We start from the raw sequence: 18,137 nt of genomic DNA, 5'->3' as shown, positions 1-18,137 counted from the left end.
GTGAAATGGTTTACTGAGTAGTGATGACGATGATAAATGTATAAAGGGCTTAAAATGTCGCATGATTTTTAGCAATGACAGACCTGTGACCTTTGGAGTCAGCCTGTTCTTTCCATGTGCACCTGTCAAAAAAATGATGTTCAAAAGCACATTTGGCGCCCGAGGGCAGTACAGAATGAATGTGATTAGACCACAACCTCTTTCAATACAAATAATCTGTAAGTGAAACCTGCTCACATGGAGTACAGTGTGCATACGTGTGAGCGCATGCTTTGCACCAAAGCAATCAATGACGTCTCTTCTTTTTCCTGCTCTAGATTGGAACTTTTACGACGCCACATGGCCAATACTTCTTGGAGCCCCTTTTAAATGCTGTGGGGGAGGAATATGACGAGGAGCACAACAAACCTCATCTTGTCTACCGGCACGAGAGGAATAAGAACATCTCGAGAACCGATAACTACACAGCGCCCTGTGCTGCCTCAGGTAACAGACTACAGACTGCCTAACTATACTGCCTGTAACCACTGTCTGTCTGACTGTTGCCCACAAACACTTACTTTTCTGGTGACCTGCATTCACTTTTCTGAGCCACGGCAATAAACAATAAAGCCCTCAGATGTAAATTACTCTCAGTCACGATCTTTGGCTTGTAGGATGCCCGAGAGACTTCAGCCTTGATTAAGGGGTGTGACTGAAAACTCCTCAACTTAATTAAGCAACGCAGGCTCCAGCACTGCCTGGTGTTTTCATTCATGTTCTCCTGGAGCATTCAATCCCAGGTTCGAGGCAGGAGCTCAGAGGGAAGGAATAATTACTTTTTAGTTTGCAGATGCGATGAAAAGAACTGGAGAGGTTTTCCGCTTCGAAGGCTGCTTGAAAGTTCACCCTGTTTCATTTGAATTTTTATAGCCGAGGTCTTTGGGTGGTGGAGAGGCCCTCAAGAGAAAGCATGGTGACCGAGTGGAGCTCACCTCCATGGAAGGGTCTTAGAGTCGTCCACGCAGGGAGCTCCTTGGGCGGCCTTTGTTGAGCAATGCAATAAATCTTTTATGTGCAGACTGCTTGATTTGCTTGTTGTCTGAACCCAGCCATTGTCGCCTGGTGGTGGCCATTGTGTGTGGCGGCGGTTTAAAGGACTTGGACTGACCTGATGGGCCAGGCCAATACCTCCTTGTATGCTTTGCCCTTTCACTCTCTCAGTCTGTGTGTGGTAAACAGCGACTGGGAAATCTGGAGAGTCTCTCAGCCCCCACTCTGAGGCACTTTTAAATATACTCTTCCTTAAGAACCGGGTAAGTTAAAGCCTGGTGAATGACCCCTGACTTCTGATGTCCCGGGGATACCACTGTCATCATTCAGTGATCGTTAAAGTCTTTGCCAGTTGTCCTTGAATATTTAATTAATCCTCAATAAAATACATCCGACTTTTCATCTCATAATCTTATCTATAAACTGATATACTCCTTGTGGAAATTATATACAGAATAAATAGGAAATAGTTGCAAGAAAAACCTATAGGATGAAACACCTGTGGGGCATCATCAAAGGGCAGCAGGTAACAATGAGCAGCAGGATTAAAGAATCAGTGGGGCTGGATTAGGACTGTGAGGTGTCCCAGGCTGTGGCTCCTCAGCTTTATCAGATAGGCCCCTCTCCAGATGCAGCGATAAATGGGCTCTTTGAAGACCATACTGAGCCAAGACTAACAGGCCTGTCCTGTCTTTTTATGGCGAGAAGTGCAGTGCACGCTGCTACTAGCAGGTTAGATGTAAACACTGGTTTGAAGCGTGTTTTGCTGCCTGCAAAACATTTGCAGTGGCTGCTCCTGTTCTTGGATTTGGACATATGCCCGTCGGCTTTGGGCTCTCAGAATCTTTGAGAGAACACACATCCAGCTACTGTCTAGTTCTTGCATCTCTTTGCTTCTCTTTCCTCCTCTCTACACAACGTCTGCCCAGAATGTCTTTCTTTCTTTTCCTGAAGTTCCCCATCAGGCTAAATCACTGTCTAACTATGGGGCTCCTAACCACGGCCTACTTGCTGAGGGAGAAAAAAAGTGTAGAGAAACACAGAAGCATCAGGTAGAATCCTTGTTGGATTGAGAAACAAGACTTGTATCTTTAAACAGCTGTATTTTTGGACTGTGCCATTGAAACTGAACGGTGTACCTTTTTGTATATTCCAATAAAGACCATAGACCATCTAATTTAAAAATTGTGGGGTGGATCACATTCAAAATACTACTGACTACCTAAAGCTGAAGGTTTCTCAGTAGCAGATTATGGGGATTGTTTGTAACCCAGTATATTAACTGTTGTATTGGACTGCATTGATTTAGCGTCACCTAGTTAATTGGAAACTGTGAAGAGATTATTTTATGTACAAGGTTATTTAATTTTATCTCAGTGTAGTACATTTCTGTCTTTGTATAACCTCCCAATGCATCTGATCTGTAGCCGGTTAAGAAACAAAAGTTTTTGATTTATTTTATCACATAAATGACAGACTATTCAGCTTATGTTGTTAGCGGGGGGCAGATTCCTTTCGCAGTATCTCTACTTTTTTAAGAGCTATAAAAGCACCCTTTGTCAGATCAGTCATCTTATGGCCCTCTGTCTTTTCTTAAATCAAAATTGAGATCCGGAGTTTGAGTGCTGAGGGGTTTGGCAGGTTTGGGACTTTGAAGGGGCTTGAAAGCTTTAGAGGCCTTGTAGGTCTGAAACACGTCAACTATCTCAAACACATGGGAATGCTGAATGGCCACCAATGCCTCCAATCTGCTGGCCAGGCATACTTTACTATCTGTAAAGACATTGTTTGACTCACTGTGGTGACTACCACTGTTCACCCACTGTTCTCTTTGCCCAAAAGAAAACATCTTTTTAAAAATGACAAAGATGAAACAAGTTGTGTTTCATCACATGGAAACAAAATGTGTATCAACAGAAAGATACCTCTAGTGAGATAAGCTTTCCCTCAGATATGATGTCTCACTTCTGCCTCAGTGTGCTACAGACAGTGCCAGAACAACAACTGGCTCTTCTGTATCTATTAAGACAGTAAGAGTTTCCAGAGTTTGTACTGTCCCTGCACACCTCTGCAAAAATGTGTTGAAAGGAGAGGAAGGCTAAGTTTCCACCTGAATTGGACAAGGATGAACTTCTCAGATTAGTGCCTGTCAGTACAAATACTTGACTGTTTTTTTAAAAATGTACCGTCACTACCTGTGAAGTGTCAGCGGTAGAACTGCAATGATAAGGGCTTTTAAAGTGTTACCTTGATAGGAAATGAAGTTTTGTTATTTCAGCAGTAATGACATGGCTATATACCTGTCTTCAGCTGCTTTTCTTCACTGTGTGTGTTCAGACCACAGTGCTGTTCAATGGATGTGAGTAAAAATGTGTTTAGATGCAAAACTTACAAAGAGAGATTTCACTCAAAACCACAACAAACTGATAAAGCAATTCAGAAATGTAAGAGTGATCAAACCTGATCTACATGGCTACGTCATGACTACTGGTCTCACTGACTGACATTGCTTGAAACTGTATCAGTCGTCTGTCTGTGTCGGCCAACCTGGGTGGCTTCTTTGCTGTTTAGAATACCTCTAGTGTAGGTAGCTGTTGAGTGGGTGATTAATGTTTTAAAGTCAGAGTGCCTTGTTGTGCCGGGTTCTGGCTTTTAAAAGCCTTGGGGTAAAGGAGCTTACCGGGCTCAAATCACAACACTGCTCCGACCTTTAATGACACATTTTACAGGGTATCTATCTCTGAGCTTGCATGTGAATCCCTGCGTCGTCTTTCGATAGAGATAGCAACAAGGATGAGGGTGGCTGCAGATAGGGGCGGACTGTTCACTTGCTCTCTTTCCTTTGCTTTCTAAAATCCATGTGAAGAAAGGCAAGAGACAGAGTGAAGGAGAGCTGTGCCATATCTCTTTCTCACAGTTGTTGGCTGCGTGTCCAAAGCTGTAGGGTGTCATATTTTGTCTGAATTAGAAACAGTGAATTCAATACAGACAGCTTGACAGCCGTAAACCCAAACACCAGTGTTCCACTGTCAGCTTGCAAGTGTTTCACCCGATTTCTTGATGGCTAAGTGAGGGCAGCTGGGACAGCAAAGTGACTGGCTTTGATGCGGCAATACTTGGCACACATGGCATCTGTGCCCCCTGACCCTCAACACAATCATTGTATAGGATTCCCCCCTTGGTGCCCACTGTGTATACATGGTAGTTCAAATGCTAGCATCAGGTTTTTGGTCAATGGGTTCATTTACATGGAAAAAATGCCCTCCCCCGCCTGGGGTTTGAACTAGCCGACTTGAATCGCTGCCCGCTCTCCCTTTGCGCTTTCATGTATGTGAATGGAAGCACTTGTTGATTGTGACCTCACTTCCCTCTTTGTTTGGAGTCACTCACTGGATGGGTGGATTTGACCTTGAGTTTTCTCCCCTCCTAGAGAGGTGCGTCTTTACTGGGCTTACTGGTTTGTTTGCTGGGCCTCAAAAGTTCAAACTATATATGCATTCAGCGTTTTGTTTTCCTCTTAACTCCGGCTCTTGACAGGGGTCAGGAAAGGTGGCCAGCCAGGGTGTGATGGACGGGCGCAGATCACTCAGACAACCTCTTTCACCTTTAGGGTCTCTCTTTGGCTGGTGTGGAGCTTCTGAATGTCAGATGTCTCCAAAAGGCTTAAGCTTGCTCTGTGCCCTCATGCCTCTTGGACAGGCCTAACCTCCCCCATCTCAGGAAGTGTCTATTGTTGTCAGCAAAAAAAAGAAAAAGTTTGTTTCTGGCCTTTTGTGTGCAGGCATAGATGTGGTTTGCTTGTGAGTGTCTTCTCACTGGCCTGTCAGTGGATGAAGTGCCCTGCAGAGTATTGGGAATTGCTGAGCAAGCAGTGCAGAGGAATGGAGAAAGGAGCTCCTTTCTTCATTTGTTTGAGCACTCCTGGCCTGCACTGCATGTGCCTGTCGGTTTTGCTCCAGAGCTTGGCAGAGGCCCCAGCTTTTTCTCAAACTCCCACCGCCCGCCATTCTTCTTTTACACCTGCTTCTCTAAAGTTAGTTTCTCACCCACTGCCTTGCTATTCATCTACCTGGAAAAGGAGTCAGAATGTCTTTGATTGATTGATTGATTGTTGTCTTTAGAATGTCAAGATGATAGTGTTTGTCATAATCATCAAATGTGCTGAAAACTTTGTTTTGCCATGCACTGGTTGTATGTTGTGAGCAAACACATACATTTTGCATAATGTGCAAGTTTTCCCTCAATGGTTGTCACATCATTGCCTCAAATTTCATAACAGCGACAGATGATATGGTCCATCGCGCTCATTGTCTTCTGATTTTAAGATGACAGATACTCCGGACAGCTCTGAACAGGGCTGGGCAGCTACAGACAGTCTATAACTTTAATAGCTGCCATGTGTTCGCCTGCCCCGAGGCCTCAGCCCTATTGAACCCAACGTGTTGTGTTGTCTCGGGGGTTCCCGTGACAGATTCCAGCTGGGGCTATTTTCTGCCACTGTCTACTGTCTGGGCATTCTTAACAGATGGGGGCTGGTTGGGATGGTTAGAGCACTTTGAGTGACAGTGACTGGCTGCATGGTGGCATGGGGGACAGTCAGAGGTGAGAGGGGGTGACAGGTGAGCGACAGTTTCCCATTGAGGTGGACACAGGAGACGCAGTGCTGAGAGGTGGCCAGTGAAACATCAGTGTCATCGCCTGCAGCCATGGCTGTTAATCATCTGAGAGGCCCGACATCACTCAAAACTGCAGATCTGCTTTGCTTGTGTCATGGTAAAAATATTTGTTTCACGATCAGGTTTTTGGTATGGTACTACTGACACTATTTCCACAAAACTGGATGGAGGATGGGTCCTTGCCCAGAAGGGACTCCATTAACGTTTGATCCAAATAAAGGGAACAGATCCAGGAATTTTGTTTGGTAGTAATTGGTGGTTTAAAATGTAGAGCAATACAGGGCTATCAAGTTTGACATTGGATTAGGCCTAATTGAATTTAAGGGGATGGTCGGGCCTTGGCAGAGGTATGCGCCCTACTGAGTGCCATTCTAGCTCACAAATTGTAGTCACAGTTGTGTTTTCTCCTCTCTATGATAACCTACCCTCCAGAGTAATTTCTGGGATCTGTTCACATGGCAACATTGCTATCCCAACATTCATCACGTGTTGGAATGTCAGCCAAAACTAAGAATCAGATTTGTAATTAGCCAGAATTATCCTCTAAGTTCTTGTTAGATACCACAGTCAGAAGCTATGTTAATTGTTGGTTTCATGATGCTGTGGTTTTAAGAATCATTTAATCCTTAACTTTGCACTGTAAATCGTAAACTGCTTTCTCAAAATTGATTCCTTATGCAATAAAGATACAGAACTTTCTCCTTTAAGGACAACAGACAAGGAGCTCTGTTCTCCCAAAAAATCTATAATCAAGAGTTCTTGCAAGTTATATGAATGCAGCTTGATTGAAAGTTTTGCCATGAACCAAGACGGTACTGATAAGTTTTCAAATGAATCTGGATCTAACGGCACCAATTAAGACTGCCTACCATTTTATTTCCATAGCTATCCTTCAAATTTCATCCAATCTTCACCAGTTTTGGTACATGACATATTTAGATGAGCCTCCAAAAAGGTCCTTTTTGCTTTTTGATATTCTGTCCTGGATGCCTTCAACTGGTCCGCCACATTATCCCTCTTTAACTTAAACTCCCATAGCTCTTGAATGAATCGTGCAGACGCACACAATCGTCAGTGAACATTTTACATTTCAAACCTGTACATTTTGATATCGTTTTTTTTTACTTTTTCAAGCGTGAATTGTTCAGTGTCATGTATATTTGTATGCAGAGCCAGATGTACACTTTAAAACACATCTATTATCAAGATAATCTTCCAGGAGTTTGGTGGAGGTATGCAATTCCTGGCTGGTTATTAGTTTTAATAACTTCAGTCATCCATCAGTCATTTCATCTACAGTATCATAGGACCGATGTCTTTAAACCTGATTCTGAGAAACTCTCCGTTTGGATCTGACAAAAGAAAACACCCCAGGGCCCTGCCCATCATTAGGAGTCCAGATCCATAAGTGGTGTTTTGTCTCCTTAGAGGAGGTCTGCTACTCCAAACACATTCTTCAGCTGACCACCATGCTGTCTTTAGTATGTCTCTGAACTGAAAATAACAAATGAACTCTGAGAGCACTGTAAGTGTACAAACCCCACCGTCTTCCAGTGAGGTCAAAAGCCATGCCACTTCACTTTTAAAAGCCTTCTTAGGCAGCAACAATTAGCTGCCTTTGCTTCTCTCTGTCTAACCACAGAATTGCATTTAATTGTGCCTCTGTCTGCAGGAGTTTCAACATTTCTCCCCCCTCTTGTGAGGTGTACTGTCTGTTAGCCAAAGTGTCTGCCCTCGTATAGAACCAGGACACAACCCATACTCGATGTAAGGCATACCGTCTATTTAATTGGCACCCGGGGAACAGGGCGCTTTAACTCTCAGCGAGCCACTGTAGAAGAATGTTAATTAGTTCAACAATGAAATGTGTGCGCTCCATTGTTGGGCTCTTGGCATTGATACTTTTGACAGAGAACTGAAGGAGAGTCAGAGAGCAAGTCTTTGATCTGGATTGAAACCTCAATGAGATCCTTACCGACAGGCCGGATGTACATGAACGGGCGAGAGCAGAAAGTGCGTATACACAAGCATGAAAATGCTCCCATACTCGAATGTTTATAAATGGGTGTAAACAAATGGACGTGTTCAAACCAATCTGTAATCTTGAGCTACGTATGGAACATTTTCAGTCATAGTGCGTGCAGGAAAACTCGGTGTGCAAATAAACATTTTATTGAGTGAATAGACAAACGTTTATAAAGTTTTTTCATTATTTTTTGGCAGAGTGATAAAAAATTTTTTTGCAAGTTCGCAAGTCAAGTGGGCGTTTGAGCAGAAAAGTGAGTGTGGGTCTGTTCTGCTTTGCGCATGCAGAGAGGTGCCAACCAGATTATAACATTTATAGACATTTATGTGCCGTGCAGGGCTCATTTTATTGTTCTCTGTGATGAAAAACCGCTGGAATTCAGTTTTATTGGCTCAAACTCATTAAACTGAAGTGTGATGTTTGGAGATCAACTCCAACATGTAAAATACTGAGATGTAAATGTGAATTTACAAATGTAAATGTGATGTCCATTTAGGTCAAGGTCATGTCTGTGTGTTTTGGGGTCGGTGGGTCAGGGCGGTCACTCCTGTCATCTCATGGTGTAAGTAGCGGCTCACTACCTAGTGAGAGGGGGATTTGACCAGAGGAGATTTGGGGAAAGGTTGTGTGTGGCTAATCTGCACTGATTCAAAGGCTATTACAACAGACCACAATTTCTCCTCCTCCTCTTCTTCTTCTCTTTTTTCATCTCACACTCACTCGAGTCTTAACACCGATTTCTGCAGATGTAGATACTCGTCTGCGCTTTGATAATCCCTTTGATGTCAGACTGTCTGTGGTGATGAGTCTGTTTAAGGGGTTTAGTGTAGTGGGCTTGGCCTCGGAGAGATCTTTCCTGGAAAACACAAAGCTCTGTTCTGGCCCAGCTGCCCGGGCTGTGTGCGCAGGCACAGGCGGCCTTGGCGCTGACTTGGATGCTGGCGCTGGCATGGGGCTGGGCCTCACGGCGGCAAGAGCTGTGTGCCATTGTGCCAGGGAGTCACGCTCCACCTCGCGTGCCCACTGGGGGCATCGCTTGAATAATCTCGGAGCACTGAACAAGTTTTCTTTCCTCTTTTTTTTTTCCGCTTTTAAGTGAGCTAACAGTTACACACAATCTCTCTCTGTCTGACTGTCTGGAAAGATTGAGTGTTGAGAAGACAATGAAACTCTTCACTATTATCGGGTTATCCAAAGTTGAGGAGGTTGTTTAGGATGACGGACTCCGAACTATGCTTGGCTCGTAAACACTCACAGTTATATAATGTTCACTGAATGTCATTTCATGTTTAATTCATACTCCACTAGACTCTAGCTCTATTTTTTGTGAATGTGTTTTTTAACATGGCACACAACTCATAAAAAATGCATTCTAACGTTCTATCCTTCATATAACAGAGCTGATAAGGATCACATAATAAATAAGCTCTTTACACGAGTCACGTCATTCCTCATCTGTGCAAAATGCTTTTAAGTTATGGCGCTACAAGAAACCTCAAATTGTGTGTTTGCATGATTTACTGTTAACCCCCTGCTTCATTATCGTGGCACTTTGTCTGGCGGCTGCTTAAATCCATCTTTCCCCAGCTGAGAGATTGCAGAAAACTACTGCAAGCAATCTTTCTCGCATAGTATGGCATGTGGCTATGTATCACTACAAATCCCGACAGCACAATGGCCTGTAAGCATACACGTAGTCCTCAAAAGGCACAAAAATCCATCCAGGACTGATGAATGCTTCACACTGGCCGAAAACATTTTGACATTCAGACTATACAGGCGATGTTTGATGTGTTTGTCATTAACTTGATTGATGATGTTAAAAAGAGATTTTTCTTGACAAGGATCCATCACTTATTTTTCAGTTTGAGGTGGTTTTCTGGTTTGTAACAGGAATATACTTCAGCTGTGTGTCCCAAACAAAACTGAGCTTGCCTCTGTGGACAGTAGAAACCCTGCCCCCCCTTCTTGTTTCTCTCTACTCAGGCTACAGAACACATCCCTGTGGACACAGTCATACACGTATATGTGTAATCAAATCTGCTTTGACCTCAGCCTTTGCAGATTTTGTCTTTTCCTTCCCTCCAATGAAACACGCCCTTCACACTTGTCTCTGCCTCTGTCTCCCTCTTTTAACTTCAGTCTGTCATGATGATGGAATCTATCACTCATGGCCAGCTCGACACGTGCAGTTCAGCTGAGGGAATGGCAGTTGAGTGTGCACAGTATTTTTTTCTCATCTGTTGCTGTTGGGAAAAGTGTTCACCTTTGCTCCTGTAAATGGATTTAATCCGGCATCGTATCTATTTCATTTGTTGCCATTCAGCACGAGTGTCCAACATCCAGATTGTATACTGGTCAGGATTAGGGAGGGATCATTTTAGGATTGGTATATCCTATTGCAGAGTGCGGACTGAGACTGGTACCTTTGAGTTGGTTAATATGTCATCATGGGATTTTCTTTTTGCGTGGCTTAAATTCATGCAGAATGTACACTGCCTGACAAAGCTCGCCACTGACCCCGTGTCTCTTGGTACGGCTGTTTTCCAGAGCACTGGAATGACACAATCATTTATGGCGGGGTTTTGACATAGAAGTCCGGCGTCCTTCTGTTATGTCATTGGAATTCGGCTAAGCTAAAGACCCTTGGCTCTTAACTGTAGTTGTACCATGCTCCCTCCAGGAAAGTGTAAGAATTTGAATATTTGTGATCGCACTTCTCCTGTATGATACATGTTTTTGTTACAAACATCTTTTCCTCCCTAAATGATCACTTATGTTGATTTTTCTCTCCTGAAACAGAGGACTCCAAGAAGCCAGTCATGTTCGAGAGCGGAGGGAACATGGGAGAGGAGTTGGACTCCCTCAGAGCCACGATAGACGACCAACACGTGTATGACAGCGACTCCAACAGCACACACCCCAGATCCCCACGCAGACGCAAGCGTTTCCTCTCCTACCCTCGTTACGTTGAGCTGATGGTGACAGCGGATGCCAAAATGGTGCGTCAACATGGACGTAACCTGGAGCACTACATCCTAACAATCATGTCAGTAGTAAGTAAAACAATGTTTTTAAAATTATTCTTATGTCTAAATGTTGAAGATGTTGTCATTGTTATCACATGTTTTGAGGATATATTATTGTGGGTGACCTGTACTGCTATCTAGATAGTTTTGGTTTGACAGTATCTATCCAGGTTTTGAGATATCCATCTCTGAGATTTCTGCCCCCACTGCAGACAGAACAGAGAGTGAATTGGTCTGTTTTTTTTGTATTATAAGTGATGATTGAATGACTACATGAAGGCTAACTGTTATTAACTGGTGAGCTAACTGCTAGCACAACAGCCAACTGGGAACATGCCAGTGCTGGCCATTATGTCATCAGTGTAAAAGTCTACGGGCCAGTCAGGAACTTGTGGGCGGGGCCAGAGGGAGAAACACTACCATGCATATTCAATAGACTGCATACCCAGGAAGTAAAGTCAGAAGCTAGAGAAAGTTTTTGGTGTGCGTGCCAGGTGAGCAATACTCATTAGGGTGTACAGCATAGCGGCCATTTTTGCAATCAGTATTTTCTTAGAAATCTTTGGTTAAAATAGTTTCCTGGGCTAGCTAGCTTGCTAACGGTCAATTATCTCCCAGTCAGACCCGAGCTAGCTTTGTTGCTAACAGGAAATATGTTCATGAGGAGTTTCTTCAAGAGGTGTGTCCTGCCTCTTTTCTGGAACAGTTTATGTACCAGCAGAGGAGAGTTAATTTAAAGCAGAAGCTAAAAAAAAAAAAAACTCTATGCAGAAATCTCAGAAAAGGTGAATAAAGCCCAAACTATCTCCATGGCATAAGGCAATGAAGAAAAGTTTCTTAATTTGGTGAACAAACCCTTTAAAATGTAAAAACTAAATCCAGCCGTTGTGGTCTGTGTGTTTTTTAGCCTCACATGTTACTAATTGACATTTTGCTTGTAAACCCTGTTGCAACCCCAGCATGCTGCTGCTTTAACAAAACTGGGCCAGTTAATTGGTAAAATCCTGACTCAGCCCCCTTGACCTCTTTACGAGTCCCATATCTGTCTGAGAGAGCTCTCTTGTAATCAAGCCAGTTGACTGTCTGTCTATATTTTAGAATAAAATGTGTTGGGGGTCGGGGGTGGGGGAGTCTGTGTGTCAAAGCAGGATAGGTTATCAGTTGTACTGAACTGTGTGTACCGTCTGCAGTATGACAGACGGCATGTTCAAAACACTCATTAACTTATAAAGGAGCTGAGGAGATGATTGTCAGTGGAGTGTTACCCATAAGTAAAGCAGAGAGGGCACAGTCAATGTTAAGGATTGAGGTTAAAACATTGGTTCTGCCATGTCTGCAGGCAAGCAGTGCACGCACATGCACACATACACGTCATTTTAAAGATTTCCTACCTAGTGCACCTTTGAATAGGCCAGAATCCCTGAAGACCTCCACCCTCCCAAGAAATTGACCAGAATCAGCTGTAATATGTAAACACCTCCTCAGGTTATTTGACCCTAAAGATTCCCAGAATGACCCCAGCGGTAACTACGGCCTGCTGATGTTGTAGCTTTTTAGTTAACTGGCTGTATGAGACACTGTAGTGATGGTCCAGTGTAGGCTGCAGCCCCCGCGCTTCTGATTCTTGCACAGATCTTACAACTATATCTTGTATATCTGGGTGAGAGCATACAGAACAATGTCCAGTGTCACAGATGGACATCGAGCGTGCACAAACAGGCCCCCTTTGCCCACGCTGGACACGCCTGGGACATGTTTGCTTCCCCTCAGGCTAAGACAAGCTAAATGTTTATAGTGGACTAATGAGTTCCTGTCAGGAGGCCGCACGCAGCCTCAGGAGACCGCTGGCCGACCGTGACGGGGTGCACGAGAAAAGCAAGAGAGGGGAAAAAACTACAGAGGGAGTGTTTTGCTGTCCTCGCAGAGGGGCTCTGAGCTGCAGCTTTGCTGGAGTTTGCCGTTTGTTTCTGTGTCCAGGTTTCAGTTTATTTTTTCTTCGCTAAGGTCTGCGAGGGAATAGTAATTGGCTTTAATACCCTGTTGATTAAACTTACCCTGAAGGAGACATTTTTTTTGTTTCCTCTGACTTCAATGAACTGTTGCTGTTTTGATTAAACCCCATGGAGCTCAACCAGACACCAGAAATGTCTCATTCCAAGTATTTGAGCAGGCTAGGTCTGATAGTGTTCCTGCACTGTGGTTCAGGTTAGTGGAGGTTTGCATTTTTTGTCTGTGTGTTTTGTGTTTGTTACAGGTAGCAGCGGTGTACAGGGACCCCAGCGTAGGAAACCTCATCAACATCATGATTGTCAAGCTGGTTGTCGTCCACAATGAACAGGTGAGTGTGGGGTCCTGAATGCTAACCGTATCCAGTACAGGTCTACAGTATGGCTTACGTCAGTGCAGGTGTCCCTGGTCTGGCCTTTTTCTCTTTCTGTTTGAAAGGACACTGCCTGCCTTGTCAGTCTCAAGTCTCAAGAGAGGTCTCCCTGGAAAACAAACGATACTATAGTGAGGCCACTAGCCACCTGCGAATGAGAGGTGGCTAAAGAGGCTGGCTGTGTTTTGCTTTGTCATAGTAGCTGATTGTTAAATAGTTACAATTCAGTTCCAGTGTTTGCTAATCTCTGTATTATTCACATCTGTTGTCTGTTATGACTATTGTTCATAATAGCAATACGGTCAGTCGGGGTAAAGATCGTGATCCTCTTGCAGCTTCATAGATAATTTATAGAAAACAGAAGGTGAACAAACATGTTCTTAGAATTTCACAAAATGTTATATCCTGATAGACATGAATTGTGATAAATGTATGTATTCTTAATAATATTAATATGGGTTAATAACGGGTACTTAGCTTCAACCCTTGTGTCATCTTGCACTTTAACTAAGACAAGGTTTGTGACGTGATGGAGTTGTTGGAAAGCAGTAGGATACTTCTCATCTTAGCCCCGATCTGTCATTGTTCCAAAAAAAAGGGATATACTGCAACGTTAGATTTAAACGTAAAAGTAACCATTCTTTTTCCTCGAAACAGGAAGGGCCCACTGTCAGCTTCAATGCTGCCACCACTCTCCACAACTTCTGTGTGTGGCAGCAGGGCCAAAACGTCCAGGATGACAGCCATCCCTCTCACCATGACACAGCACTCCTCATCACCAGGTATGCACTCATCTCAAGTTGTCGCTATGAAAGCAAAGCCATGTTTCTCAAATCTCCGTCAAATCACTGAATGTTTTTGTTTGTTGTTTCAGGGAAGACATCTGCCGTGCGAAAGATAAATGTGACACGTTAGGTAAACTCCTTTTTCTCTTTTTCAAAAATACCTCCACCTCAATTCAGATTCAATTATCTTTCCACTCTGTTAACCACAGCTCATAAACTGTGCCGTAATGAGTTTATGGCAAGCTGTCAGCTAATAATATTATAGTGACAGAACAGAGTGGTAGAAAGGGGAGGAGGGAGGGAGGATGGAGTGAGTCGGTGGCGGTGCTAATCTCTCTCTTACGGAACAGAAGTTTTGATGGTTTAATCGCCTTTAGCACTCAAGCAGGTTTTTTTTTTTTTTTTTTTTTCTCAAAGTGTGTCTTTATGTGTTTATGTTCATCTGCATGTTTTTCCGTGTGTGTACGTGACCCTGTAGGGCTTGCGGAGCTGGGGACCATGTGCGACCAGTACCGGAGCTGCTCCATCAGTGAGGAAAATGGAATTAGTGCCTCCTTCACTATCGCTCATGAGCTGGGCCATGTGTAAGTTGCAGCAACGTACACACACACACACACACACACACACACACACACACACACACACACACACACACACACATACTCACTCTGTCTCACCCCCTCACAGCCAGCTTTAACCAACAAAAGACCTCTTATCAAGAGACGTAGGCCACAGCAGACACAGGTGCAAAACATAATAAAGTGAAAAACTTTTAATAACATGCCAGCCGACAGTATGTTACTATACAGCTCAAGAAGTTAACCCTGTATGTGTCAGAGCTTCATCTTTGTTTGGGTTCTGTGTTCCTTGAATACAGTAAGTACTTTATCATTGAGAACTTTATCAGGCCGTGCAAGGCCTTGTTCCCAGAACTTTTCCAGATATCGTCTACGAAGTTGGATAAAACAAGCCGAAGATGTCACAGTGCCGTCATATGTAACTTGTCTGTTTTGCGAGTCGTGTTGGTGTTATCACAACACGCCTGTCTGCCAGAGTGTGTTTTCACAACAAGCAAATATTGCCACATGTGTGAAGTGAGAAAAGACTCAACTCTATCCAAGTGACCAAGTCAAAACATGTGATTTTATCGCTTATTACTCCAAACATCCATCAGGCACACATAAATCACTCATTACCACCTTTTTTTTTTGTGGTCATGTTTAGTTAATTGAAATATGCAATTGCAGGATTCTCCTAAACAACTGAATCAGATGAGGACTTGTTTTAACATTTTAAAAAACAACACAAATTAGAATATGAAATGGGTCCATACAGCTTGAAGGGTGTACTTCAAGACTCCGGAAGCCCCAAGACCTCAACCTGTAGTCCAGCTTGTGCAACCACTTTAAATGGGATGCACGCTAATGTTTTTTAGCTTGGCAGTTACACTGAAGCTTTAGGCATATAAAAGGGTTCAGATAACATCTTGTTCTCGGGGTTCCTGGAGACTTGGCCTGTGCCAGGTAAGCTGCATTGAGCTGTATGATTATTGGCAGTTGTTTTTTTACATTATTTAAGTCCCCAATTGCTTAAGTTTTTTTGGGAAAACACTGTTTTGTTGTGCAGCTCTTGAAATGTTTTGTCGACTGCAAATCTTATCTTGAACTTTTGGGCATATTTTATGAGCAAGACGAAGCATTTTTCTTTTCTTGCCCATCCCCGGTCTCTCCTCCTGCCTCCCCAACTCCCTCGCAGCGCATAAAGGTGAAATGTTTCCTTCTGGTCTGCCTGTCCATTTGTGTAGGACAATAAAAAGGACCAGTGTCGTGTGAGCTTGTGAGCCATTCGTTAAGAATGACAGATATTCCTCTACCACCTCTGTCCTGCTCACACATTGTTCCAGTGGAGAGATCGGACTAGAGCAGCCAGATGGACGAGTCTACAACCCCCCCTCCCTTCCTCCGTTCTGTGTCTCGTGTGGATCTGTTTATGCTAAAGTTCAAGCAGCTGGAGGCCCAGTTGGCTCTGCCTCTTGGCGTGGTTAATCGCTGCGTTCACAGGCGTGAGTTTCTTGAGAGTGTTTAGCGCTCTGGGAAAGCTAGTGTCAGGTAGTGGGAGCCACTCAAGAGTATTGCAGATTAAAGAAAGACTTAGACTAATGGACAGGAGGCCTTTCTCAGATGACTGCGAGGACGTGTGATTTCTAATAGCCATCCTGGGGATTTTCTGGCGAGGTGGTGTCACTCGATAGCTGTTCAAAGGTGACACACATAATCAAGTTTGTCATTAGACAACGCCAAGGTTTCAAATGTGTTGGATATCGGATAAATCGTCCTGACATTTTGATGTGGGCCTCTGATTTCCTTTTTTAATATCTTCAGAAGGTCATAACTAAGGAGCAGCACCATGGCTGGTGCATGGTGGCCAAGGCCGTCATTCAAGTTTCGAACGAGTTTTAATGTCTTCCGGATGCAGTCTGATGAGGTTTATGACATGAGTATATGTGGTGACTTGTGCTGACATCGCACCGATGATCATATATATGTTAGATATACATGGGCATTCACACTTTGGCTTGGAACTGATAAGTTAGATGAGCAGATCACAACATACAACAACAGGCCAGTGAGGTATCTATGTTACAAAATGTTTAACTTCATACATAGTGTGTATGTCCACGTGTGTCACACCATAGATGTTTATAGATGTCATGTACATATAAGTCACCTTATCATATACTTCATCAGATTGCATCAAGAAGGCAATAAAACTTGTTGATTGAAGTAGCCCACGGGTGAGCAGTCTTGCTTTCCCCTCATCTCTGTTGATAGATGCACATATTTAACACTGATTGGGCGAGATGCACAGATAGACTAATACATGTGGAGAAATTAAAGTGTTTAATCCACTCACATGTTGCAATGCGTTTTCCCCCTTTGGTGCCACTGAGCTGATAAAGTGCTGTTCCTGCAAACAATGCTGTTTTGCTGTGGTTCTTATTTATGTACAGCCCATCTGGAGGAATTCACAATCAGGCCCGTCAGCACATCTCGCTCACGGTTATTTAGAGGCATTTCATCACAAGAAATGTGTTCTTGTCTGACAGCATGGCATTTAGGGTGTGATGTGAAGAACAGCAAAGCAGTTTGTTTTACTGAGAGCTCTATCTTAAAGTGAGTGGACTTCAAGTAATCACATTATAGTCTGGATGCTAATAATTAAGTGCTGGGGTTGGTACTCTCCCACTGGAATTGATTCAGTTATTGATCTGTCTGCAGAGGTTGCAAAACAGAGAGCCACTAAACTTCCTGATTTACGACCCAATTACACTAAAAGGATCTCATCTCAGGATCCGAAGCCAGGATCCCCATTTGTGCCCTTCATATCTGGGTCAGCTAAATCATTATAACTTGTACAAATTGTTCTGAGCCTCTCACGTATCCCCATCATGAGGGCCTGAGGGCAAAGCGTCGAGGAGTTTAGCTTTATTTTAAACCTGCCTATAAGTGTCTGCATCATCATTATGCATCCTTTGAAGCATCGTAAGTGACGAAGAATAGTTTGGAAATATCATTCTGTTTTGATTTTGTCAGCATCAGCCAACAGCTTGATTTGTGTGTGCCGAGCTCATTACTGTGCCAGAGGCTTACTGTAATTATTCCCTGGACGTTTGCCTTCAGGCCCTCGGCCCCTGTAGGGTGGGCCTCATGCCAGCCATGCTAGGTCTTGTTTATGTGGCTGTATGGATTGACCCTCAGCCACAGTCCAGAGCTCAGCGCTGGCCTACATCCTGTTGTAAACATCTCCGACATCATACAGCTGTAAGGGTCCCTGCGTGTGTGTATATATACGTGTGCAAGCATGTGTGCAATCGTTCCATGTATTTATGGTTAGATGCCAAACCGCAGCACAAAACAGGACATCCGCACTGGACTGCGCTATTCTGGACATGATCGAGAAAACTTGCTTTATTAGGCTGCCAACTGCAGACAGGCTGGATGAATTCATTAATTTGCAGATGCCATGCTGTGTGTTTCATTTTGTGCAGCTGTTGTCCTATGAAGTACTCGTTTTACTGGTCATTATGACTGAGTAGAAACAACCATTTGATTAACTGTTACTGTAAGTGGATCAACAGAAAATGAATTACCAACAACTCTGATAGTAGTTTAAGCTTTTAAGTCATTTATTTAGCTGGAATACCAAACA

The 18,137-nt window shown here is 43.6% G+C and overlaps 1 protein-coding gene across 1 annotated transcript in view; it reads left to right on the top strand.

Moving 5' to 3' along the window:
• Positions 1 to 18,137, top strand: part of LOC115586796 (A disintegrin and metalloproteinase with thrombospondin motifs 20) — an 84,058-nt gene that overhangs the window by 5,325 nt on the left and 60,596 nt on the right. The window contains exons 3-8 of the mRNA XM_030426148.1: positions 318 to 486; positions 10,537 to 10,790; positions 13,018 to 13,101; positions 13,801 to 13,925; positions 14,018 to 14,058; positions 14,407 to 14,512. Of these exons, the coding sequence (XP_030282008.1) occupies positions 318 to 486; positions 10,537 to 10,790; positions 13,018 to 13,101; positions 13,801 to 13,925; positions 14,018 to 14,058; positions 14,407 to 14,512 (779 nt within the window). The remainder of the gene's footprint in view (positions 1 to 317; positions 487 to 10,536; positions 10,791 to 13,017; positions 13,102 to 13,800; positions 13,926 to 14,017; positions 14,059 to 14,406; positions 14,513 to 18,137) is intronic.

The sequence above is a fragment of the Sparus aurata genome, chromosome 8, assembly GCF_900880675.1.
Source record: "Sparus aurata chromosome 8, fSpaAur1.1, whole genome shotgun sequence".
NCBI lineage: Eukaryota > Metazoa > Chordata > Actinopteri > Spariformes > Sparidae > Sparus > Sparus aurata.
The sequence above is the reverse complement of the archived record's forward strand: the minus strand, read 5'-3'. Positions and strand labels throughout refer to the sequence as shown.